The following is a 27,733-nucleotide window of genomic DNA, read 5'->3' on the forward strand; positions in this document are numbered from 1 at the left end:
ATCAACATAGTTTAGATTTCTATCACAGCTTGAAGATACAAATTTTCTTGCCGCATCCTAAGTTGCAGGGGGTATGAATCCCATCTCAGCCAAAAGACAGCAAGTGGCATCAATAACAACACTGTCCTGAACAGTGTCGAGAACTTGAAAGTTAAAATTCTTTACTCCAAGGTCTTTTGCATCATTGGTTGGGGAAAAGAGGTAAAGCAAGATCATATATTTTAATGTCTCATTCTTGTAGGCTAATCTCTGCATCAAGTTATAATGATGAGTGTTATGATAACCTAGTTTACCATGGAGGGGTTTTGTTTGCAGATCATAGTGAGCAAAACCCAGGGGAGGGGAAATGGAGAAGCGGAAATACATAATAATTTAGCCCCTGGCTTTATCACACAAATTGAAACTGTTTGTCAATTAAATATCATAAAGACTAAAAATTATGGAGGAATTAAATATTAATTACAAACACATTTTAGAGCTATTCTGTGAAGAATAGTGAAGCTCATTTCCACTTACCAGATCTATTGCTTTTCCAATTCAACAGAGGTAAAAATATCCTTGACAGCTGCCCATACATTGCAATAATGGCTCACAACTGGTTTCCTCAGCAAATCAATGGACACAGATTTGATGGAAAAGATGGGGATTCTATTCAAGTGCCTGAACATTTACTAGACGTCTCTGTTTCATTATCACCTCCTCAACGAGAGAACTGTGAATCCGTGCAGTTCACAGAATACAGCAGTCAGCAGTGGTTCATTACTGGAGATAAAGAACTTGCCCTGAAGAACAAGGTTTGAAGATAATGCAATTTATTTTTTCAAGAAATTAGTTTAATTTAGATATGACTCAAAACACCTTAAATATATGTACAATAATGTGAACATTTGTGTTTCTGATTAAAATGCAACTAACTGTTGTATTTTAATACTAAATTTGTATTTATGTTGTGCATGTTGTTTCAGGTTTTTTCTATGAGTTTGAAGGGTTGGAGTTCACAGCCTTTAAAAGATAACAATGAAGTCATTTATCGGGTTTATGCTACAGGAAGTCGTATTGTTCCACAAAAGTCTCTATGTCTCCTCTGGAATCAAGCTGCTGAAAGGTTATTTTATTAACTGGTTTAGTTATCCAGTTTCTACCATGAACCTGTTTATTTGCCTAATACGTGAGAACTCTGATTAGATCATTTGGAAGTATAAAATTATCAATTTCTGGATGTGTGTTTTCTCCTTATTTTTTCTGGCCTTTGTGCCAGCACAAAGATATGTGTAAGTGAACCAAAAAAACTTGTTAAGGGGTATCTTAGGGACTTATCTAGACCTCCAGTACCCTGCCTTCAGTAGTGGCTAAAAGTAAATTCCCAGGGAAGAATAAGACCAGGAGAAGTATAAATAGTAATTCCCCTAACACTATACTTTCTAACTGTATTTGCTGAATGTGATTTTGTGTATTTCATCCCCAAAGTGATTATCTGTCACAGACTTGTACAGTTTTTCCTTGCACCATCCAGAATTTCAGCATTTCATACCATTACAAACCATGGAATAAACTTTTTCTGTGTATACTCTTCAGTGCACCATTATTTGATTAGGCTGTCTTCCCTGTTCACACATTATAAATGAATTTGGAGAGAATTATATTCTGTGTCCTGCTGAGATTTAGTTGGTTTAGATATGATTTCATTATACTGGCTGGATTATATCAGTCTGTTACTGATATAAACTATTTCTCTACAGAAAGGACATGCAGCAGAATGCACCTGTATTCTCTCCTTTTGTCTAGACACTGTAGTACGGAACAGATGTGACTTCCACTAGAAGTGGCTTAGGATGTCAGCTGTAGTATCTTTTTTCAAAATAGTTCAGCAATATTGAAAGAAGACAAAACATTAATTTTAGTTTCAAAACAACAAATAGCAATATAAAATGAAGTGTTCTCCATAATGGGGTAATGTATTGTGCAAGTTAAGAAAGAAATTATTTGAAAAGCCAGGCAAACCTGTAAATCTTTCAGAAGTTTTAAAAATATGGCCACAAAAAACCCTTGTATGGAAAAAATATTCATTATCGTATATTTACAATTATTTTACTCATGAAAATAAAAAACAAAAACCAAAACAAGCTATCCGCACCTGGAAGATTACACAAACACCTACGCGACAGTTTAGAAAACTTAGTATTTCAGAAATACAACAGCTTTCAAGAATACTTAGCATATAAATTACACAAACCCATTTCCAGCTTTGTTAATCTTTCGGTTTGCAGCTGGCTGTCTGATACTGGGTTCTGCAAAGTGATGGATGACTCGTCAGACTACGTGGAATGCTCTTGTTCTCATATGTCCATTTATGCAGTTTATGCCCAAACAGATAACTTGTCTTCATACAACGAGGCTTTTTTCTCTTCTGGATTCATCTGCATTTCAGGTCAGTTGGTTTAAGGAGTTTTCTCATTGATAACAACTGAGGACCAGTAAGGCTGATTGATTTTGAGCAATTTTATTAACTGATGACAATCTCTGTATCTGGAGGACTATTGGAGGAATGTTAGCTAACTTCATGGTATTGAAGTTGCCATTTGGTCTGATATTTGCACAATGACAAATTTTGCCACTTTTGGAAAAAATGATCCAGCAAGTATGTTTCTTTGTGATGTCTTATTGAACCATGTAAAAGAGAAATATGTTATTTATTCAGGAGAGGAATCTTAGAAGACCCAAATTCACCTGTGTCTCTAGCAGCAGTACAGTTGACCTCAGTGTCAAATCTTTTAGGTGCTTTTCTACCTACCCTGACAGTTTTTTGACAATTTTAGTTGGCAATTTACATTCAGAAGTGGTAACTAGAGTGAGATAGATTCCATGTCATGCGTGTAGAGCTCCATTACACTCTGCTGCCTAACTGCTACCTAATGTCATTGTAGAAGCCTGAGAGTTTAACCTGTAAGAATCATGACTCCATTGACAGGTACAACAGCATTTGCAGAAGTCCCAGAATGTCAGACAGGAATTAGGAGATCTGAGTTTTAAACTCCATTTGGCTTCCAAAGGAGAAGGAAACTACAGCTTTCATATTGCAGTCAGTTTACTATTATGTTTCAGACAATCCCACATGAAAGTAAATTTTTCATCTTGTGTTGATAGGCACTGTGGAAGCAGGAACCTGAGAGTAAAATGGTCACTAAGAAAACATGCTAAAGAGACTCTTAGACTAATCTTAAAGCATTTAAATGGGGTCTAGGACAGCTCCTTGTGAGATTTATGCCCTCTATCCTAGACCACCACTGTATAACAAAAACAGCGCAGTCACCTGAATCCCCTGTTTATGCCCTCCCAGCAAATTGCCTTAAGGGGCTAAAGCTAAGCTCCGTAACTGTTATGCACAGCCATAAAAAAGAAGACAGGGAAGAAAACCCCCTGTTTTTCACCTACACCATACAAATTGATTGTTTTATGTAATAATGAAATAAATTTTTAGCCAATAAAAATAAGCAGATTTTATTACAGCTAAGCTTCTTAGATTGTGTTAGTGAAAGTAAAATAAAAGACAAAGTATACTAAACAAATTTAATTAATGGTTTACAGAAAAAAGTAAATTGATGAGACAAATATGCAATAGAATGCAAAATTATATAGAAAATGAAGAAAAACCCAACAAAGTAACCAAATATGCTGTGGACACTGAAGCTAAGAGAAATATTTTGTTGAACTAGAAGGAATAAAGACATGCAGAACTGGTCGTTTATTGTAGTTGTGTCATAATAATGTATTTAGAATAAAACAGTTTGGCCTGGTTGTTTGCCTTGGATATAATTTCAATGACTTTTAGCTTCTTCAGCTGGTTGAAGGTGTTTACTTACACAGTTGTAGATATATCTATATCTATTTAAATCAAGTAATTAACAAATCGCAGGAGTTGACAGTCCTGGTCGGACATTTCCTGATTGCCTAAGCACTTTTTTTTACAACCAGATTTGCATATCCCACATGCCCTTGGTCATCATGCTTGTAGTAAGAGTGGGTAAACCCCTTCCAAAATCTTTGCTTGCAAAGCCAAGCCATCAATAGGGATATTACTTATTTCTCTAACATTTCCATCTAAGTGTGAAGAATTAAAGGAAAAAAAAAAAAAGAAAAAAGCACAGTAGAGTGAAATAGAATATTATTATTTCCAAACTATTCTTGTGCAGATAGTTGTATAAGTATCACTACGTTATTTTTGAAAGGTTTAGAAATAATTCTGTCTTCAATGGTTTATTTCATTCGTATCTTACAAATACTTGTAGTTTAGCAACCAGTCTGTCCCAGGAGAGTGTAAAAGATCTGTCTTATGTATCCAAATTCCTGCTCTTCCTGGGCTGTGGAAGTGCACAAACAATTAACTCTACATGAACTTTAGCAATGTTTTCCATAGTTGCTCAGCTTTCTCAGAGTCCTTCATCCAATAACAGCTTACTGGTAGATAAGGTGCCCTTCTCATTTCTGTTCTGTTTGTGTTCACAATAAATTAATGAAACAAAATTGACATTATTTTTTCTGCGTACTGCTGTAATAGATTTCTGCACTGAACACAAAATGAAATGGGAGACTGGCACTTAGAAGGTTAGAGCTATCTCCTAAAACAATGCTATCCAAGTGGAGGCAATTTTTGTCTATTTGTTTCTAAAAGCATTTTTGGATATAGTAATATGAATGCTGAACCTTGCTTTTTATTTAACTATTATGACAATCATCCATATTATTCAGAAATTTTAAAAGCTTTGCAAAAATGCCTTGTTTACATTATGCAATTACTTTAGCTCTCAAACCTATGAAAAAATTAAATAGATGTTAGTACTTGAGCAAAAAGTTCATAAGTGAGCCCAGTGTGAACCAAAGTGAACATATTCTCTCTGTAATCTTTTGAGTAATCATCTACACCTTCAAGAGACCAAATATTGTTGTTCTTATCTACCATAGTTTATTAGCGTAATATTCACATCTTTCCCTTTTTGTTTTGGTTTGTTTTTGTGTAGGTTTCACTTTGGCTATTCTCTCCCACCTTTTCTGCACCAGGTGTGCAATGTTTGCAGCTAAACTTCTCACTCACATGATGGTTGCTTGTTTGGGTACGCAGGTAAGAAAAAATGCTGAAGTCTCTAAGTGTAAATCAAGTAAATCTTTACTTTCCTTTACCTCACTTCCATGGCCACGTCGAACAGACCTCCTTTTCTTTTTCAGTGTAAACACTTTTGTAAAACGTAGACTTTCAATATATGATACTTATAATTGATCCAATATTCATATCTTATATTGGCAATTCAGTTGAAATTATACATTTTCTCAGAATATTTAGAGAAAATTATGGATGATATAGCCATGTGAGAAGATAGTTCTATATGGGAAATAATAAATGTTTTTAATGATGCGGTATATAATTGAGACAAAGAGTTCCATCACTGACATCATTATTTATGAAGTAGATTAGTGTCAGTAATCATTAATTCTGTGGAAAAGGTTTGGTTTGAGTAGTACATGATGAAAGGTCTTTTGCACCCTATTGTCTCAAGGAAGGTATAGCTATGAAAAATTTAAATAGTGAAAGAGATTAAGCTGTAGAAAGTCTTCCTAGTTGTCTCATACTGGTTCAAATAATAGGTGATATCAGCAAACTGAAGGAGCATGTAAAAGGAGAATATGTCTGTATGTCCTATAAAATATAACTTCCTCAGCTTTGGTACATCTGGTGAAAGGGGGAGCTATGAATACTCTCAAATATATTAAGATTACTTTATAGAAAGATTCCTTAAGAAGGAGCTTTTAGGTATATTTTTAATTCTATAAGGATGATGTAAATTTAAATTTACATGTAGGCTGAAGGCAGGGGTGCTGGGAGATGTTAAGCAGATTAGCAGGCAGGTACTTAGAAGAATGTGTGATATCAGGGAACTACTCAAATTCACGGTAATTGAAATAGCCCTGTATTTCCTGTAAAAGTTTAGTGACTGGCATCTCTCTCAAACAACCTTTTGTGTACTGACTTGGTTAGGATATAATTTTATTCATGTTACCTGACTATATAGCTTTTGGTTGCACAGTTGATAATGTTCATCATGCAGCTGGACTTAGAAGGAGCAGGAAAGGTTCTCACAGCTCTTCCAGATACCACTTTATACCAACAGAATTCTTACATAGCTTGGGTGAAGACCTGAGGCATAATTGTGTGTTCAAAATTCTGAAAACTGACAAATAAGTCAAATGTTAAATAGTAAATCAAAATTTGTTGTACCTTACATTTGAATTTTTTGAGTCATTATTTGTGTGATCTACCTTGATTCACAGTTTTGGCCTAGTTATTTTGTAAGATGTCGTTATCATCCTAAGAGTTACTTAGCTGTGGTAGTAGCGAATTTGTATATTTCTGAAGATACCCTGGAGTACTGTGTGCAGTTCTGGTGTTCTCAACATAAAAAGGACATGGAACTGATGGAACAACTCCAGAGGAGGGCCATGAGGATGGTCGGGGGACTGGAGCACCTCCTGTATGAGGACAGGCTGAGAAAGTTGGGGCTGTTCAGCCTGGAGAAGAGAATGCTGCACAGAGGCCTCATAGCAGCCTTCCAGTATCTGAAGGGGGCCTATAGGGATGCTGGGGAGGGACTCTTCATTAGGGACTGTAGTGATAGGACAAGGGGTAATGGGTTAAAACTTAAAGAGGGGAGGTTTAGATTAGGTATAAGGAAGTTCTTTACTGTGAGGGTGGTGAGGCACTGGATTGGGTTGCCCAAGGAGTCTGTGAATGCTCCATCCCTGGCAGTGCTCAAGTCCAGGTTGGACAGAGCCTTGGGTGACATAGTTTAGTGTGAGGTGTCCCTGCCCATGGCAGGGGGGCTGGAACTAGATGATCTTAAGGTCCTTTCCAACCCTAACTATTCTCTGATTCTATGGTTTCCCTGATTTACTGTTATAATTTTAATTTCAGGTCTTAACAATCTACTAAGCTCTCATTCCTCCATTCTCAAGCCAGTGCTGTAGCTGCTTTGCTCTAAAATGAACATCACACTATCACACACACTTGCCAAAGAACATGTAGTCAAAGCAGGTACAGCTATGGTAAACGTTTCACTTCAACGGTATATTCAATATTAAGTTGAAATTTAGTTTTCATGAACGTAGCCTAGATCAATTTATGTCCAAAATATGTATGGAAGAAACTAAACAAAGGGATCTTTAAAGCTTGGGCTGAATGGAAACTAAAATAAAAATTTGCTGCATTTTCTGTTAAATGCAGTTTTATTTAAATGTCATAAAGATACCACTTTTAAATTTTCATATACTGATGTGCAAGCATATTGTTGGTTGTATGCCTAGCAGTTCTTATCTGCTGACAGTTCCAGGTTTCAAATAGTAACTCCTGTAATCCTGTACATTTCTTCTCAAGGTTGGGCAGGAGCTGGGGCATGGGCAGTGTTGGAGACATGGTCAGGTAGAAACTAACGGCCCATGGCTGAGTTTAAATAGGGGTGCTGGGCCTTGGAGCAGAGGGTGTAGGTAGAGACTCCAGTTGGGAAGGGTCAGGATCTTTAAAGTGTATTAGTGTACTCAATGCTCTGAAATAAAGGCAGCCTCTCTCATTTTTATGTTGATGTCTAGTAAGAATGAAGGGAGGGTTTAAATGTCTTTACTTTTCAGTCTTTTTTCTCCTAAGTAGAGTATATTTTGAGAATTAGTAAAACTGTATGTAAAGAAAAACTACTGGAAGGCATGTACTTCATGGGTGGAAAAACGTTGGAATCATCAGTACAGGAAAAGTTTACAGAAGCTAACAGGTTAAGACAGAAAGGATTTTCTGTGAAGGCATAAGATTGTAAAAATGCCATTGTCTTTCCTTCTTCATGTATAAAAGTAATACTGAGATGTCAGATATTTATGGCTACTATGCTTGGTTCTAGCTCCTGAAGGACTTTCAATGTGAGAAAGTTAACTTCAGCTGGGCTCATAGGCTTTTCGTCTGCTAGTTGTTTTCTGTTATAATACTCCATTTTAACAAAACAAATACTCCATTTAAACTTTTATATGAAATACTGCTCTGTGCAGAGAAATTCTTGAGAATAGTTCCATGTGGTGTGTAAATATAGTAATTTGGTTTAATTAGAGGTACTACTTAGAACAGTTCTAAGTCCTCTTGTTATTTATACTCAACCCCTAAAGATCCATGGCTTTTCATGATTACTTTTTCTTTTGCCATTCAATTATTCCACAAGTTTAGAACAAAACTTTTGAAAGAAGGTTTTAGTAGGTTAACTGCTTAGCCAGTTAGCTAACTTGGAGAGGAAAGAAAGACAGCTTGGCAGCAGCTGTTTCAAAAAATGAAAGTGTCTTTAAGGCAGAAGGAAAAGAGAAATGTTTGACAAGAGTGAACTGTTCTGAACACCTGAAAAAGTTGCTTATGTTATGTTGGCATATGTTCTGTCTAGAGAAAACTAGCCTGATTAGGAAGACTAAGTTTAACAGAAAACTCTAAATACTTGTACAGCTGTATCCATCTACAAGTATTCAGATAACATATGTATGATATTTACAACGTAATTAAAAGTTTGGTGGTTTTGCTAACCAATGACTCTGTATGAGAAGTCTTATTTAAGCCAGTGTTAACTGAGGACTTACTATGTCAAGATCAACATTTAATAATTCCTAGTTCAAATAAAAGGAAAATTTTAGTACTTTGTATTCTTGTCTAGTAATATTTAGGTAGTAGCAGACACTAGATTTGTATCTGTTAGATCTCAAATCTAGAAGCTGGTGTTTCTTTGTGCAGTTATATTTTTACAAGAAAAAAACCCAAACCCGTAGAATATTTCTGCTTAGCTACCCTGTTTCATACATTTTTGAATAATTAGGTTTCCTCCAATATATCTGCATAGGGTGTTTACTCGACTTGGAGAAATTTTGTCTTGAATTGCTACCAGTGCACTAATTACTGTTACCTGTAGATGGCAGTCAAACTTTTTCAGCACATTGCTCAGAAACTTGGTCTTCCAAGGCTGTTCCTGCTGTGTGGTTGCTCACAGTAATTTGTTACTCTGTCAGTGATGGGGAATGGTGATTCACAGTATTTGACCTTCATTTCACTGTTGGTGTCTCTAGAGCTTTCAGCGTTAATGGAGCATTTGTAGCGTATTCAAGAACGGATGTTTCACCAAGTGTTTTGTGAAACTCCTTGGAAAGACACAAGAGGCTAAATATTTCTGAAAAGCTTTTCATTCCCTTCCATTCTGTTGTTTACTCAAAGAATCATGATGTCTCCAACAAACATTATTTCTTGAATCATTAGTTAGTCTTGGTATTTTGTTTGTTTAACCAGCATAAGTTCATGCAACAATACCTTAAATTCACAAGCAAAAAATTACTGGGTTGAGATTTTCAGTTTCCAAGTAAATTTAAGTAAAGATTTAGATATTTAAAAAATTAAAGTATAATAAGAACATACTTCATAGTGTATCCATACAGCCATGCTAATTGATAATGTTCTTCTTTTCAAACAACTATAAACCTAGATTACAGTCTTAATAGGAACCATTGCTTATGACTCCCATGCTTTGCTTTGGAATTCCAAGGCAGAAATACATTAATAAGCACTCTGTACGTGGCTTGTGCAGGTATATTCAGCTTGATGTATTTTGTCCACATTAAATTTCAGTGTTTCAGTAAATTTCATAGGCCATTTCTGCAGCATATGATGACTATTGCAAATGTCATGAACGTGTGCTGAGTTCTCCATTTAGATTTTTTTGTGTGTGTGCACTGCTGAGCTGCTTCATATATGTGCAGTAGCTATTTCCCTGAAATATTTGAGCATTCCCAATCTGTTTACAGCAATAATTCTATGATTCTATGAATAATTTTGTACAAATGGCCTTCTGGCCACTAATGAAAATTAAAGTTTAATGGTTAAATAGAAAAAAAGGCATATGTGGAGTCATCCTATTTTTGTCTAAAAAGCATTTATTTTCTAATTTAATCAGTCCTCAAGATACAGTAGCACTTAGCACCATCATCCATCAGTGTAATATCTGTAACAATGACCAAGTTGACAAGCCAAATTCATCCTACTGTTAACTTTGATAGAAATGCATGATGAAGAATTATGCTTACTGTGTTTAACTGTTTGAAAGCTGTGCATTATTCAACTTGAGCAAAAATACAAACATACATGTTACTTAAGAAGAAATTGTGCAAACAATCCTAGTTTAAAAATGGTTAAACATTTATTTGAAAATGATGAACTGCCAATTATAAATTTTAAATCTGTTGTTTTATTGATTGGTCTTACTCAATTTTGGAGAAAGATAGAAAACACACTTCTGCCAGAACTAAACTAAATTTTAAAGATGGTATGATATCTCCAAGAGATGATGAAGAAGCAGGATACGAATGAACAATCATAGAGCCTGTAACTTCTGTCATTATATAAAAATGAAAATTTCCTGCTTTAACTGTAGAATGTTGTTTCTGCTGTTTTTAATCCTAACCGTTCTGTTTAAAACTAGGGGAATTCTCACTTTCCCCTCTACATAATCAAAACCCCAAAGAAATTGTCACATATACCTGGGTAGGAGTTTGCAGAGGCTGTTCCAGGATGCGGTGGGCAGTGATCCTCTGTACCATCCACCACAGGGCAGCCCATGCCAGTGAGTGGCTGAGTGGTCTTTCTCCTGGCAACAGAGAGAAACCTTCATGTCAGTTTAGTCCTCCCTTATGGTAAGCCCACACATTTTAGTCTGCTGATGGGAAATACTAATTAAAGGGCTGTTTCTAAAGAAGTCTGGTGCAGAGCTTCACTAAACTCTGTGTTCATATGAAATATGAAACTCATGAGATAGGAAACAACAAATATTTTCATGTATGAAAAGTGAGGGAATTTGCTTTATAAAACCTAATTGTCTTTGAGGACTACTAGGCCTGAGATTTCCTTGTGCTAACTTCCTTGCTGTATACTGACAGCAGTAAATAATGCTGAATGTGCTACTACCAGCCCTTCATGAAGCTGAGGAACCCATAAGGCTTGAAAGGGCACAGCAGAAGCAAAATTGAACTGGAGTGATTCAGCCCCATGTTAATGTGTTTTATCCTGTTATTCTCCAATGTGAAATGTTTCAGTAAGAGGAATGGTGAGTAGCAGGCAGTGTTTTTCCACCCTTAACGTTGGTGTTCCTATCTTTGGGATAATAATGTTTAAACATCCTCATTTAGAGAAGGAGAGATTCTACGTGTATTACTTACAATGTGGTAAGTGGAAAAGATTTCCACTTCTGTTAGAGGAATATTAGAACTTATTAAATAAAACTGGATATCCTTTCTACTTTGGATTATTTGATGTCACTAAAGTGACCAGAACCTTTCTCAAATGAGTATTCAGCCATTAACTCCCTAGGTGGGATTTCTTAAAGACGTTATGCAATCTTTCTGTCCCTGCACAACATGTGTTAAGTCAACTGTGGAATATTCCATTCATCAACTGTGGAATATTCCATTCATCCATATAACATGGACAGATTTTCCATCTAAGCCTTTTGATGCCATATTTCCTAATAAGGGAAGACAAATCTGGTAATCATTTGATCTCACAGGAATAAAGAAGTAAATACTCTTGGCAGTCCTGCTTACTTCTGTAGAGGATGGGGTCACACTCAAGAGGCAGAATTAGATTTCAGTTGATACCACATGATGTACGTGATTGATCAAACATCAGAATGACAGTTATGTTTTTCAGCAACTTTGCATTTATGATTAATTTTCATTTTATAAAAAAAGTAGCAAATTCAGTTTAAAATGCTATATTTCTGTTAAAATTACAGTTCTATACAGCACAGCTAGCTAAGGCACTTGTTGGGGATGTCAGAAAGGAAAGCTGCATCAGCAAGGATGCTTATGCGGGTAAGCTGCTTTCACCAATTCCTTATGTGACATTTGTATGATCACAGTTAATAAATGTCAGCTGGTTTACAGTCACATTGACAGGGCTTGTGATGCACATACCCTAGTCCTGCTGATAACACCTTCCAGTGTAATAATACAACATGTAATTATTTCTTGGAGTCTCACCTATTTTCTTTGTTACCTTTGCAAGAAGAATTAGCAGATAAACTTTTCCTTCCAGTGATTGTCAGTAGGTTTCACACTGAATTAGTTATTTATTAGCTGATTTCAGTAATTCCTACCAATTCAGAGCCCAATGGGGTTAAGCTCATGCAACTTCTTTAAGAAGCAGTTTCAATCTAGTAAAAAGTCAAACTATTTGGGGATTAGTTTACATAAAAGACAATTTCATAGTATAGTAATCTAAATTGAATGCTTTTCTAGTAGAGCAATAAAAATTTATGATCAGTAATGCTCTAAGGACCTATCTCTATTAAATTACACTACTACTTGTGAGTCCATGATATCCAAGAATCAGTTAGACAAAGGTGGGGCTAATCAGGGATGTGTAGTAGAAGAAATCATCATTTATCTCAAGGATACAGTGACTTTATGAGCTGTTTTGTTACTTCATATACATACATATATGCACATATTTTAAAGATGTATATGTAAGATATCCTCAGGTGTATGATAAGGTGTATGAGGTCCTATATAATCTGAGGGTCACGAAATCTTTATCTCAAGCAGTGGGGCACCTGACCATCAGATAAGTATTAAGCATAATACAACAGTGAGGAAAGACTGTTATATAAAAAAGCAGCAGTTCGTTACCCTGAACTTTATTGTAGTATATTTCTCCTTTTTCCAGTAGAGGGACCCATTTTGCCTCTGGAGTTTCATCAGATGGCAAATTGCAGTTGCTCTGAGAAGCTTGATATAAGCATGACACCATCTGCAGAAACATAAAGCTAAAGCTCAGGCAAAAATAAAAGCAGTGCAGATGCTGTAAGAGTGGATCTTTAAGGTTTCAGTCAAGGAGTGTGGAGATGTAGAACCAGCTGAAATACCTCTATTCCACGGAAAAAGGGCAAGTGCCTTAGTAGCCATGGCCAGGTGATGGAGCGTGTAAGAAATAAATCTGAAATACTTAATGTAATTTAAATTTTATGTTATATTTTTCCTTCCACCAATAGAGGACTTTGGTCTGTCATTGTTAACACTATAGCAGTACCTATTTATTTATATTTATACTGTTGCTGTTCATAGGAATAATGTTACTTTACAATTTGTGTTCACTTTTCTGATGTTGATTCACCATGTAATGTTAATGCACAGGCTGTTAGTATCTTCTTGTAGATTGTTTCCTGGTGTTTGCCAAAACTCAGCTATATGAGCAGTACTATAACATATGTTAGAATGCTGCTATATTATCTCACACCTCCTATCCTCATTGCAAGCAGTCAAATGTTCTGTTTATCACTTTAAATTATAAGAGTGTGAGATTTCTATCAGTTAATGCCTTCCAGCTCTTTTTTTGTTGTTGTTGTTTTACCCTATTTTTTCCCAACAACACAAACAGTGGGGGACCACACACAGAAAAGAACAGACAGCAACATTCTCAAGTTGCCTATTCATTGCTTTTCTCTATATTTTACTGTGAACCAGGTTATACTGCTGCCTCTCTCTGCTTCATGCTTTTCATTATTCAACTCTTAATTAACTTTAACTCCCATTTTCTGCCTCTTTTCTTCCTCTGCCTTTGTTCTGTCTACTCACATGTGCCATTCTGCCATAATAAAAGGGCAGATATCTATTACTTCTAAGTAGCAAATCTCCCATTGCTCACTTCTCTACCTAAGGCTTTCCTCAGCCCTGTCTTTACTGAGAGAAGCTCAGAGGTTGCAGTTACCCATAAATTCATAAAACCAGCTGTGCAGTCTTAATGTCAAGTTCCCAAAACAGCTTATCTATTGGAGGAAGAAATCCATAGGCTTTCATGAACAATAATGCTTCAATAGTTTTCCTTTATAGCTAATTAAAATTGTACTAACCATTGAATGTTTAGCTTCTGGTTTTACTCCACCACTGTCACTTTATTTGCTTACTTCCATGTGCAAGAATATATGCAGGAATATTTTTAAAGGGTCTTTCTATTTCCACCTTTGCTAGGTTTATCATGATCACCTACTTCTTATCTTCCAGGCAGCTGATGTTCCATACAAAGTAGGTCAACAAGTCTCTTTCAAGATTTAATTAGATAAATTATTGGTGTAAATGAAACCAGAGCCTAACCTTGTCGGATTCATACTGCAAGTGTAGTTTTAGGTGTACTGTGTTCCTGATTGCATTTGAAAATAAGTGAATAAGGTTTTAATAAATACCAGTTTAATCATGATTGCAATTAAGTACACTTGTATACTTTCTGATAGTCTAGTCATCAGGCTAAAGTAAAATTTTATACAGTGGTGGATATGATTGAGCTCACATGGTAAGTTTTTACTGTTGTTGTAGAGAAACTGCCTTTATAAAATGACATTATGTGGATTTCTAAGAGTTAAACAAGCAGGTCATAACACAAAGGCAAGACAGACTGTTCATTTTGGTTATTCTTTTATTCTTCCATGTATGTCATGTCAGCATTTTGTATTTTCACTATGTTTTGTTAGGTCAAAGAGGTGTCCTTATGTGTGCTTTGAGGGTGATTGTGCTCTACAATGTCCAGGTTCAGGAAAAGCCAACCTTGAAAGTAAGTTAGGGAATAATTTATCTCTTTGAGGTGGAAGAAATTTCTGAAACAAAAAGTGAATCCCTGGTTCATGATAGGTGACCTGCTTTTTAATGTGTTCCCACAATGAGAACAAAGTAGGGAAGAGAGAGACCAAGCAGTCATAGTGTGTCCCCTGTGAAGGTATTCAGTCCTCTAACTTTGAAGCACATGGATATTTTGCCTTTCATAGGTGTGCATGATTCAGCACAAAATATGTCACAGGCAGATAAATACACAGCTGAAAAGTGTAGATACTAAGGAAGTGTAGATGCTTAGATGTGGCTTATAGTTACAGCTGTTTGTTACTCCTGAAGTTATTTCTAAAATACTGAAAACTGTGCTTGAGTATAATATGTGATCAAGATACAGCTGTGTACTTCAAATACAATTGCATGAACATTTTCAAAAGGTGTCCATGAGAGATAAAGAATCGAGTTCTATTACAAAATCTGCCTGCACACTAAGTCATACTCTTTTAATTGGTGCAGATCTTTGCAGTCTGTTACCTTGGAGCAGAAATTTGGGTAGAGGGGTGGTTAATGTGTTCTTAAACCATCATCTTAATGATTGCCATTTCATTAATTCATCATGATAAGTGGAATCTTACACTTGACATGGGGCAGGCTAAAGTGATGTTCATATATTTATCTTTATATTTTGTATAAACATGTACTTTGCCTTCTACTTTATGCAGGCCAATATACAGCATTAATACTTTGCAGTTCATTACTAACTTTTAGCTGAGATCAAACATGACAGTCACTTATCACTTCAAGGTAATTATTAATTCGGGTGCCACAGCCTCCCAACTTTGAGGAAAAAAAAAGCTTTCAGGATATATTTCATCATAAATGCTATCAATTGTTAAAATATGTTTTGTTAATGTTGGACTGGTTTCTTAAAGCCTTGTGTAAATGTGCTTTCTGCTAGAAAAGGAGTGGAATAGAAGCAAATAAGGAAGTTGGATGAAATGTTTTTCCCCATGTGATTAGTAAGTGTAAAGCATTAGCTCTTTAGCCACCTTCTGTGTTATAAAATCCTACAAATTAGCGACTTAAAGGTCACATTTATCTTCCCCTACCCATGTGAACTTTGTCCTCAATAATGTATCCTTGGTTGTGTTTATTTAATACTTTTAAATGAATGTAGCTTTGAGGCTTCTAGCATTTAGATTGTAAGCTTTCTTTGTTCTGTGCCTGTATGCTCAGTGCCACTAAACGAATAAAATCAGAGGTGAACTTGATCTTCATTGTACTAATAGATCATTCCTGACATAAAAAGTAAATGTAAGGCTATGCTGATCTTCTGTTTAGAAGCATGAATGAAAAATGGGTCTTTTAATCACAAGTACAAATAAAAAGTTACTAATTTGAAATCCAGTGATAACCATGGACCAAGCCTGCAGCAGAGCTTGGCTCTGGCTGGGAGCAGGAGTCACTGGGAATTTACCACCAAACCCTCACTCTCTTGTTGCCTGGAAGATTTTTCTTCAGATTTATGAGATTTTCCTAAGCTCAGACTTATTTAGAGGCCCAGAAAGCACGCACTGTAAAATAATAAAATGTGGTAAGAGACCCCTCTGAAGATAACTGTTCACAGCAATCAGTTTTAATGTGCTGCTGCAGTGTATGACACTCATCTGCACACACAGAGCTGTGGTAACTTTCAAGGCATTTGCTAATGCTGTAGGTCTTTCAGGTTTTATCTTTATATTCAGACCATTCACAAGGCAGAAACACAATGTTTCATCTTGCTGATCTAAAGCAGTGTGCCCAAAGGCATGTGTCATTCTTTCCTCCAGCTTTCACAATGGCAGGTGTCCTTTCACCCCAAGAAAAAGCACCTTTCTTTGGAAATGCTGAGATGCAGAAACTATTAGTGAGCCTGATAAATGTCAGGTTCCAGTATATAATTTTCTTATCAAAGGAAAAAAGATTCAGTTTATTTTTCTAACCCTGAAATTCTGACACATTATCTTCAAAATGTTACAATATTTTAAAGGACTCTGCTAACATTTATAGAAACACAGAATCCCAGACTGATTTGGGTTGGAATACACCTTAAAGCTCATCCAGTTCCAGCCCCCTGCCACAACCAGGACACCTTCCACTACACCAGGTTGCTCCAAGCCCCTTCCAACCTGGCCTTGAACACTTCCAGGGATGGGGCAGCCGCAGCTTCTCTGGGCAATGTGTGCCAGGGCCTCACCACCCTCACATGGAAGAACTTCTGCCTAAGAGCTCATCTCAGTCTCCCCTCTATCAGGTTAAAGCTATTCCCCCTTGTCCTGTCCCTACAGGCCCCTGTCCAAAGCCCCTCTCCAGGTTTTGCTTGTTTATTTTTACAGTTCCTTTTGGAATTATTGTGCTGCTAAAACCAATGTAAATCTTAAACCCAAGAATGATACACTTTATGTAGTCCACTTTCAGGACATGTTTAGTCTTGTTATATGCTTGAAATTCAGTCCCAAGCCTAATACCACTGCTGAGCTCTGGTTTGCTAACTTTCAGTCAGATTGAGTGGAATATTTACCCTGAACTGACTCTATAATTACAGTAGTAGGCTGAGGGGTAGGCCCTGCCCTGAAATGTTTGTTCTTTAAAATTTTTTGAGAATGATAACATGGGAAATTTGTTTAAGAAGAGGAGAGATAAGTTTACTGTCCCACTGAACAACAGATCTGCACTATTCGAAAAGCAAATGGGTTTTCTACAAAGCATAGGTTATCCTACAGGTGTTAATAAACTTGGACTGAGCCTATGTAGTTGTTTTTTTTTCCATGTGATATTAACATGTTACCTCCCTGTTGTGCTTTGACCCCAGCCATCAATTAAGATAACACAGCCACTTGCGTGCTCCCTGACAATGAGAGGGGGAGAGAATTAGAAAAGTGAGAAAGCTTGTGTGTTGAGATAAAGACAGCTAAATGGGTAAAGCAAAAGCCAGGTGCACAAGCAAAGCAGAGCAAGGAATCCGTTCACCATTTCCCATGGTCAGACAGGTGCTCTGCAGTCTCTAGGACAGCAAGGGCTCCATCATAGAATCATAGAACCATAGAACAGTTAGGGTTGGAAAGGACCTTAAGACCTTAAGTTCCAACCCCCCTGCCATGGGCAGAGACACCTCGCTCTAAATCATATCACCCAAGGCCTCGTCCAACCTGGCCTTGAACACTGCCAGGGATGGAGCATTCACAGACTCCTTGGGCAACCCATTCCAGTGCCTCACCACCCTAACAGTACAGAACTTCTTCCTTATATCCAATCTGAACTTCCCCTGTTTTAGTTTTCACCCATTACCCCTTGTCCTATCACTACAGTCCCTAATGAAGAGTCCATCCCCAGCATCCCTATATGCCCCCTTCAGATACTGGAAGGCTGCTATGAGGTCTCCACGCAGCCTTCTCTTCTCCAGGCTGAACAGTTCCAACTTTCTCAGCCTATCTTCATATGGGAGGTGCTCCAGTCCCCTGATCGTTCTCGTGGCCCTCCTCTGGACTTGTTCCAACAGATCCATGTCCTTTTTATGTTGAGGACACCAGAACTGCACACAATACTCCAAGTGAGGTCTCACGAGAGCAGACTAAAGGGGCAGGATCACCTCCTTTGACCTGCTGGTCACACTCCTTTTGATGCAGCCCAGGATATGGTTGTCTTTCTGGGCTGCGAGCGCACACTGAAGCCGGCTCGTGTTCATTTTCTCATCGACCAGCACCCCCAAGTCCTTCTCCGCAGGGCTGCTCTGAATCTCTTCTCTGCCCAGCCTGTAGCTGTGCCTGGGATTGCTCCAACCCAGGTGTAGGACCTTGCACTTGGCATGGTTAAACTTCATGAGGTTGGCATCAGCCCACCTCACAAGCGTGTCAAGGTCCCTCTGGATGGCATTCCTTCCCTCCAGTGTATCAACCGAACCACACAGCTTGGTGTCATCGGCAAACTTGCTGAGGGCGCACTCAATCCCACTGTCCATGTCAGCGACGAAGATGTTAAACAAGACCGGTCCCAACACCGATCCCTGAGGGACACCACTCGTTACTGGTCTCCAGCTGGACATTGAGCCATTGACCACAACTCTTTGTGTGCAGCCATCCAGCCAGTTCTTTATCCACCGAGTGGTCCATCCATCAAATTGATGTCTCTCCAATTTAGAGACAAGAATGTCGTGTGGGACAGTATCGAACGCTTTACACAAATCCAGGTAGATGACATCAACTGCTCTACCCCTGTCCATCAGTTCTGTAGCCCCATCATAGAAGGCCACCAAATTGGTCAGGCAGGATTTCCCGTTAGTGAAGCCATGCTGGCTGTCACCAAGCACCTTGTTGTTTTTCATGTGCCTTAGCATGCCTTCCAGGAGAATCTGCTCCAAGATTTTGCCAGGCACAGAGGTGAGACTGACTGGTCTGTAATTGCCTGGGCCATCCATTTTCCCCTTCTTGAAAATGGGGGTTATATTTCCCTTTTTCCAGTCGTCGGGAACTTCACCTGACTGCCATGATTTTTCAAATATGATGGCCAGCGGCTTAGCAACTTCATTTGCCAGCTCCTTCAGGACCCGCGGATGGATTTCATCAGGACCCATGGACTTGTGCACGTTCAGATTTTTAAGATGGTCTCGAACCAATTCCTCTCCTACAGTGGGCCCAAGGTCTCCATTCTCACAGTCCCTGCGTCTGCCTTCCAAGACTTGGGTGGTGCGGTCAGAGCCTTTGCTAGAGAAGACTGAGGCAAAGAAGTCATTCAGAACCTCAGCCTTCTCGAAATCCTGTGTAGCTAGTTCACCTGAAAGGTTCCTGAGGGGGCCTACATTCTCCCTAATCTGTTTTTTATTTGCTATGTACCTGTAGAATCCCTTCCGGTTATCCTTAATATCCCTAGCCAGGTTTAATTCTAACTGGGCCTTAGCTTTCCTAACCTGGTCCTTAGCTTCCCGGACAATAACCCTGTACTCTTCCCAGGCCGCCTGTCCTTGCTTCCACTTTCTATAAAACTGTTTTTTCATCTGAATTTTCCTCAGGAGCTCCTTATCCACCCAAGGAGGTCTCCAGGCCCTCCTGCTGCACTTCCTTCTAGTTGGGATGCAACACTCCTGAGCTTGTAGCAGGTGATCCTTGAAGACCAACCAAGAGTCTTGAGCCCCCCTGCCCTCTAGGGTTATATCCCATGGAACCTTACTGAGCAGGTTCCTGAAGAGGCCGAAGTCTGCTCCCTTGAAGTACAGGGCAGTGAGCTTGCTGCACGCTCTTCTCACTGTCCTAATGATCTCAAATTCAACCATCTCTTGGTCGCTGCATCCAAGGCTGCCCTGCAGTGCCACATTTCCAATGAGTCCTTCCCTGTTGGTGAGCACAAGGTCAAGCATGGCACCTCTCCTTGTCGGTTCTTCTATTACTTGCAGGAGGAAGTTGTCTTCCACACAATCAAGGAACCTCCTGGATTGCTTGTGCCGGGCTGTACCGTCATTCCAACAGATGTCAGGGTGGTTGAAGTCACCCATGAGAACGAGGGCCTGTGAGCGTGAGGCTTTTCCTATCTGCCTATAGAGTGCTTCATCTGCAGATTCCTCTTGATCAGGTGGTCTATAACAGATCCCCACAGTAATGTGTAATGGGTACTTGGGAAGGCAAATACGAGTACTCCAGACATACCCACTTCCTTCTTCTCCAGAAGCTCTAAATGCTGAGCATGATGTCCTATGGTCTGGGATACCCTGTGGGTCAGTGGGATCAGCTCTTCTGGCTGTGTCTTTCCCAACTCCTTGTTCACCCCCAGCTTGCCTGCTGGTGGGATGGGGCGAACAGCAGAAAAGGCCTTGGCATTGTGAGACCACTGATCAGCAGTAATGAAAACATCCCCGTGTGATCAGCACTGTTTCCAATGTAAATCCAAACCAGAGCCCATGCCAGCTACTCTGGAGAAAATTACTCCAGTCAAAGCCAGCACTCTCCCCCCCTCCGCAACTATATGGACTGTAGGTATTGTAACGCCCATCCATCAGTGTTAATGATACCGTTAATGATATCGTAGATCAAATTACAGAGCTTTGCTGGTCTGTGTAGAATTTTTCATGTTTTCTAGATTAGATTTTTTTTCCTTCATTTTTTTAAAACCTGTGTGGTCAGAGAAATACTGGGAGAACGTATTATTTGCTGCTGTCTATTTTCACCTATTTTTACTTCAGGTGCTAAAATAGCCCTCCTAACTTTAGTATGTGTAAAGCCAAAGGTATGGAGTAGATTAAGGAATAAGTGTGCTTTTAATATATCTTTTCAGTGGAGTTTTAACAAGCCTGGAAGTCTGTTAAAACTAAGAAAAAGTTGTGTAGATCTCCTTTAGAATTTGAAAAATAATTATGTCCTCTGTCTTCATGGTTTCCCTTTCCTCAATGTACTGAGGTTTCTTTCTGAGTGCACAGAGTGAGCCTGCTACTTGCTTATTTTAGGGGTTTGGAGGTGTTTTTGCTTTGGCAGTTTTTCTTATGTTGTTATACATCAATGTAGCACTTACTGATTCTTAATCCACTTTGGCAATGTGATAAGATTTTGGCCTGTCTTTTTTTCTTGGTTATTCTTGTTTTCAGACTTCCATGATGAAAGTTGTGAATCCCTAAGTTTCTTGCCAGTCAGCCATTTCTTTTCTGTGTTTTTGCTGTTTTTTGTTACAACAACAAATCTGTCCATGAAGATTCGTTCTGCCATGTAGTGATAGACAGATATGATAGAAGATTCCTACCTAGATAGACATAGGATTCTTTCTATCAGTGCAGTGCTTAGTAACATTTGAGGTGACTTAACAGTGAGAAACTTTGACCCAAATCAGCTGCTGAGTAGATGTGTGTCACAATAGCAATTAATTGGCCATTAATAGACATACCATAGAACAAAATCACAGAATAATTGGGATTGAAGAACCTCTAGAGATCATGTACTCCAACTTTTTGCTCAAAGACCCCTGTTCAAATAAGAGCATCCACAGAGAACTGTGCAGTTTATATTTCATTCTGATCAAACCGTACTTAGAAATGGCTCCTTTCTTGCATTTCTGGTGGTTTTTGGTGGATTTGAAATTCAAAACAGGATTTGGAGAGTTTTTGCATAAACAACTCCAACTGTCACAAATCATAAATCAAAAGCTTTCCATTAAAATGGATTATAATTAAACAATAGTGCAAATGCTCTTAATAGTCTGAATAATGCCAACCACCATTTATTTTTCAGAATGCTACATTAATGATTATACTTGGAGGCATGAATTACGATATTCTGATGGTTTAGCTTGGCAGATCATACTGCTGCTTGCTGAATTTTAGAAAATACATTTATTCAATTAATTTCAGCAGTTCCAATGCAGGTATTTTATTGTATGATACGTAACTCTGAGTGATGCGAAGATTCAGTCTTCCTCACCTTGGTTTCAGAGATACATGTTTTTACCATAAGAGTTTTATAGAACATAAAAATGAAGTTATTAGACACAGTAAGTTTTTAATATTCTTTTCTAAACTGTTTTCAAGCAATTCAAGTGGAACAATGAAACCAGACTTTCTCTTACACCCAAATAAGCTGCCCAGAATAATTGTGTAGGGGTATCTGAGAGACTCATTCTTGTCACCATTTCCTGCTGAAGACAGAGTGCTGAAAAGCAGTGCTAGAGGTTCTACTTGCAGACCAGGTTTGACCCAAAGCAGAACTACTTCCTGTCTCCCACAGAATCCTTTAGAGGTCTAATCTCCACTCTCATTTAATTTTCTAACCTCTGTCTTTTTCACATGGTCTCTATTGATGTGATCACTTTTTCCTCTCAAAAGTAATTTTGATTTAGAATATGGATTGAGATCAAGCACTGTACTCTAAGGTTACTTGCTGTCAATTGAGTCCTGATTCATGTAAAATGAAGATGCTCTGGATAGTTAGCTAGCTCACCTATATCAAGCTTTTAAAGCCTATTATGGTCAAAATATTGTCTTTATTTTACATAGGAAAGTGAAGAAAAGCAGTGCACCATGATGCAGGAAAAATACTCCTTTTATTAAAAAAACAAAACCCAAACCTTTAAAAGCAAACAAGTGGGAAAAAAAGATCCTGTGCTTTATACATGGTTTTGAAATTATTATAGGATCAATAACAACCAAAAAGACTTCTAATAAATCCAAGCATATACAGGATAACTGAAGCTTCTGTTAGAATTGGCTGCTCCTGAGCTAAATAGGAAACAGGCTCCAAACAGTTTTGTGAGAAATTAGAAAAAAGAAAACAATCCAGCCCTTCCATCACTCAGTTCTGTTTGATTTACTCGCTTCAGTTTGCTACTGTCAAGTTATACCTGCTATATGCTGGTGAAGTGTCGTCTGAAGTCTGCAGGGTCAACCGTCATATTCAGATTGTCAGTAACTTGTCACAGAGACCAAAGCCAACATTTTCTCTTGCAAGAATGTTACAAACAACAACAAAAGGTTACCGGTATGGTTAGTAATTGATAAAACATAATATGAGAACAAAATTCATTTTCCCATAATTAAACACAAGTTTTATCTCTGAAAAACTCTACATCCTCGAAGTACTAAAGTGTAGAGTAACCTGTGTCAGCACAGACTTTCTGCCCTGCATCTTCTGTTTTTGTTAGACAGAGATGTCACAGAAGTTTTACTTTTTGAGCAGCGGTTCCAGCCAATGTAAGGGTTGTTCACAGAGGCTGACTTTCTCTGCATTCTCCCTTCCTGTGGTGAGCAGTCTTCTTTAGCATCAGAGCAGTTGAGTTAGAGTCCTGCTTTGAACTGCTTTGTGGGGAAATCTATCACTTTTTCTTGGCTAAAGTGAGATTGTGCTTGTTAAGTTGAATTTTGCACTGAGAAAGTTGGGGCTGTTCAGCCTGGAGAAGAGAAGGCGGCGTGGAGACCTCATAGCAGCCTTCCAGTATCTGAAGGCCTGTAAGCATGATGGGGACTAAACTGATAGGATAAGGGGTAATGGGTTCAAACTTAAAGAGGGAAGTTTCGTTTGGATATAAGGAGGAAATTCTTTCCTGTTAGGGTGGTGAGGCACTGGAATGAGTTGCCAAGGAAGTTGTGAATGCTCCATCCCTGGCGGTGTTCAAGTCCAGGTTGGACAGAGCCGTGGGTGACACTGTTTAGTGTGAGGTGTCCTTGCCTATGGCAGGGGGGTTGGAACTAGATGATCTTAAGGTCCTTTCCAACCCTAACTATTCTATGATTCTATGATTCATGGGGGAGTTTCTCCATTTCTCTTTAGTGGTATCTTTTTCCTGCTAGAATCAAAACCAAAGCAGAATCTCATTCGGAATATTAAAGCATACAAATAGAAAAGAGCAATAGTCAGAGAGATGTCTAGCAATAGCAAATATATCCTGTTTGTTTTGTTGTGGGTTTTTTTGTTTGTTTTGTTGTTGGTTTTTATTAAATTCAGAGTATAGATGAGGAAATTAAGGTAGCCTCCAAAATTCTATAAGAATAAAACTATACAGAGGGAGAAATATCAATGCTTCTTGTTGTCGGTTATGTAAAAAGTGAACCCATTTTTTAATGAGACATCTGAAGATGGTCTACCTATATTGGATCGGTAATTTAAACCTTATATAACAAATTATGGGGTCAAATATCAGAACTCTAATTATGTATAAGAAACTTATGTAGTAAAAAGTTTAGTTCTTAGACTAACTGAAAGTTACTAATTTGGATACTGAACTTGACACATTTGTTTTTCATAGCTGTTCAGTTTTTCATCATTACATTGTGAATTTCAAATTTAGAATTTATGACAACATAATGCTCTAAAAAGCATTTGTTCACAAAAGTAATCTCTTTTCCTTGACTGAACAAAACAATAAAAAAAGATAATTTTGGTTGGTTTTGACACTGGTCTATTTATCTAAGTGGCATTGTAGTGTGTAAACTATGAAGATTGGATGATATTAATTTTATTGGTAACAATATATGAAACTACATATGATAAAGCCACATCTGAATCTGAATACATACATGGCAAAAAGTTATTATAGATTTCTTCTTTGGGGTGATAATTGCTGTGAAATTCCATATCATTCCATCCTGCTTGAGTCAGCTGGCCAAGCTGCAGGCATTTCCAAGACAACAGTAAGCACAACAGTAATTTTGTATCCCCACCTGATATAATCACAGAGAGACGGTGTGGGGATTTTTAACAGAACAGAAATTAAATGCAGTTCCAGGAAAAGTTGCTCTCACTCATTATTTCTGGCTTACTTATGTTTAAAAAATAATAACAAGAATAAGACACAATTCAATAATTTGTATTGCCGGAAATGATTACAATGTTAGATAGATTTTATTTCTGTAAAGAGGTCCAATTACTCCATTATTAATGATATTATTTAAGTACTCATTAAATGTGACATTATTTAATAGGTTCATGTTCATTTAAAACCTTCATTAAGGAATTACTGTGGGGGGTTTTGTAATCTTGTATTTTTCCATCCATCCAGTGTTAAGATTTCCTACAGTCCCTATGAATTTGAAACTTTTTTATCTAGACAGTACATCTGGGATCTAGGCTTTTGATGACAGTGAAAATTATGTAGCTTTCAGATGATACAACAACCTGGAAACAAGTTTCATCGGGTTCCATTGTCCTCTTTCAAATTACTATATCATAGACTCATAGAATAATTAGGGTTGGAAAGGGCCTTAAGATCACCTAGTTCCAACCCCCCTGCCATAGGCAAGGACACCTCACACTAAACAGTGTCACCCACGGCTCTGTCCAACCTGGACTTGAACACTGCCAGGGATGGAGCATTCACAGACTCCTTGGGCAACCCACTCCAGTGTCTCACCACCCTAACAGTACAGAACTTCTTCCTTATATCCAATCTAAACTTCCCCTGTTTAAGATTTAACCCGTTACCCCTTGTCCTATCACTACAGTCCCTAATGAAGAGTCCATCCCCAGCATTCCTATAGGCCCCCTTCAGATACTGGAAGGCTGCTATGAGGTCTCCACGCAGCCTTCTCTTCTGCAGGCTGAACAGCCCCAACTTTCTCAGCTGATCTTCATATGGGAGGTGCTCCAGTTCCCTGATCATCCTCGTGGGCCTTCTCTGGACTTGTTCCAACAGTTCCATGTCCTTTTTATGTAGAGGATGCCAGAACTATGCACAATACTCCAAGTGAGGTCTCATGAGAGCAGAGTAGAGGGGCAGGATCACCTCCTTCGACCTGCTGGTCACGCTGCTTTTGATGCAGCCCAGGATACGGTTGGCTTTCTGGGCTGCGAGCACACACTGAGGCCGGCGCCTGTTCATTTTCTCATCAAGCAACACCCCCAACTCCTTCTCTGCAGGGCTGCTCTGAATCTCTTCTCTGCCCAACCTGTAGCTGTGCCTGGGATTGCTCCAACCCAGGTGTAGGACCTTGCACTTGGCATGGTTAAACTTCATGAGGTTGGCATCAGCCCACCTCACAAGCGTGTCAAGGTCCCTCTGGATGGCATTCCTTCCCTCCAGCGTATCAACTGAACCACACAGCTTGGTGTCATCGGCAGACTTGCTGAGGGCGCACTCAATCCCACTGTCCATGTCACCAACAAAGATGTTGAACAAGACCAGTCTCAACACCGAACCATGAGGGACGCCACTCTTTACTATTTTACTGGATAGGGCTGTTGTCCCCAACTCCTTGGGTGCGGCCATCCAGCCAGTTCTTTATCCACCAAGTGGTCCATCCATCAAATTGATGTCTCTCCAATTTAGAGACAAGGATGTCATGTGGGACAGCGTCGAATGCTTTGCACAAGTCCAGGTAGATGACATCACCTGCTCTACCCCTGTCCATCAGTTCTGTAGCCCCATCATAGAAGGCCACCAAATTGGTCAGGCAGGATTTCCCGTTAGTGAAGCCATGCTGGCTGTCACCAAGCACCTTCTTGTTTTTCATGTGCCTTAGCATGCCTTCCAGGAGAATCTGCTCTAAGACTTTGCCAGGCACAGAGGTGAGACTGACTGGTCTGTAATTGCCCAGGTCATCCATTTTCCCCTTCTTGAAAATGGTGGTTATATTTCCTTTTTTCCAGTCATTGGAAACTGCACCTGACTGCCATGATTTTTTCAAATATGTGGCTGAGCAACTTCATTTGCCAGCTCCTTCAGAAGGAAGTTGTCTTCCACACAATCAGGGAACCTCCTGGATTGCTTCTGCGGGGCTATATTGTCCCTCCAAAAGATATCAGGGTGATTGAAGTCCTCTACCAGGACAAGAGCCAGCAAGTGTGAGGCTGTTCCTATCTGTCTAGAGTGCTTCATCCACAGAGACCTCTTGATCAGGTAGTCTGTAACAGATCGCCACATAATCTCCTCCAGGCTGTTCTCCCTCTGACCCTGACCCACAAACTCTATTAACTGATCACATGTCCCCAGACAGGGTTCCATACTCTCCAGCCTATTACTGACATAGATAGGAACTCCCCCTCCCTGTCTACCGGGCCTGTCTTTTCTAAAGAGCATGTGGCCTTCCATTCCAACACTCCAGTCACAGAAGCGATCTCACCATGTTTCTGTCATACAATGATATAAATCCCCTAGGCCTGCACATATCTCTAATTCCTCTTGTTTAATCGCCATACTAAGGGTGTTTGTATAGAGGCATCTGAGCTGAGCTCCAAATGAAGCTGGCTCATTGGCTGGAGTGGCTGAAATATCTCGGCACCTCTCTGAGCATTTATTATAGGTGCTGGCAACTGACTGGGTGGCAAGCCTAAACCAGCTCCTTCAGCCCCCAGTAGACCTGGCCTCCCAAATTGATTCCCATGTTCTAGATACCCAAACCCCTGACTATGGCACCACCCTTCTAACCCTTTATTAACCTAGCCAATCCACCTTGCCTTTTTAGAGTCCTCCCCTTTATCACGGAAAATTGACAAAAAGACAATCTGAGCTCCAGAGCCCCTAACCACCTGTCCCAAGGCTCTGTACTCCTTCTTACTGTTCTCCAGGCTACTGCCATCTATATCACTAGCACCGACATGGATCACTAGAAGTAGGTAATAGTCAGTGGAACTTTCTAGAGCGGGCAGCCTCT

The 27,733-nt window shown here is 38.9% G+C and overlaps 1 protein-coding gene across 1 annotated transcript in view; it reads left to right on the top strand.

Moving 5' to 3' along the window:
• Positions 1 to 27,733, top strand: part of LOC133217111 (adhesion G-protein coupled receptor V1-like) — a gene marked incomplete at its 5' end in the record, with an annotated part of 188,845 nt that overhangs the window by 34,900 nt on the left and 126,212 nt on the right. Inside the window, 4 exons of the mRNA XM_061362253.1 lie at positions 545 to 794; positions 966 to 1,105; positions 2,268 to 2,428; positions 5,016 to 5,116. Of these exons, the coding sequence (XP_061218237.1) occupies positions 545 to 794; positions 966 to 1,105; positions 2,268 to 2,428; positions 5,016 to 5,116 (652 nt within the window). The remainder of the gene's footprint in view (positions 1 to 544; positions 795 to 965; positions 1,106 to 2,267; positions 2,429 to 5,015; positions 5,117 to 27,733) is intronic.

This window comes from Neopsephotus bourkii, unplaced genomic scaffold (genome assembly GCF_033783945.1).
Source record: "Neopsephotus bourkii isolate Nb327-2 ecotype Australia unplaced genomic scaffold, CSIRO-AGI_Nbou_v1 NB_1106, whole genome shotgun sequence".
Taxonomy (NCBI): domain Eukaryota; kingdom Metazoa; phylum Chordata; class Aves; order Psittaciformes; family Psittacidae; genus Neopsephotus; species Neopsephotus bourkii.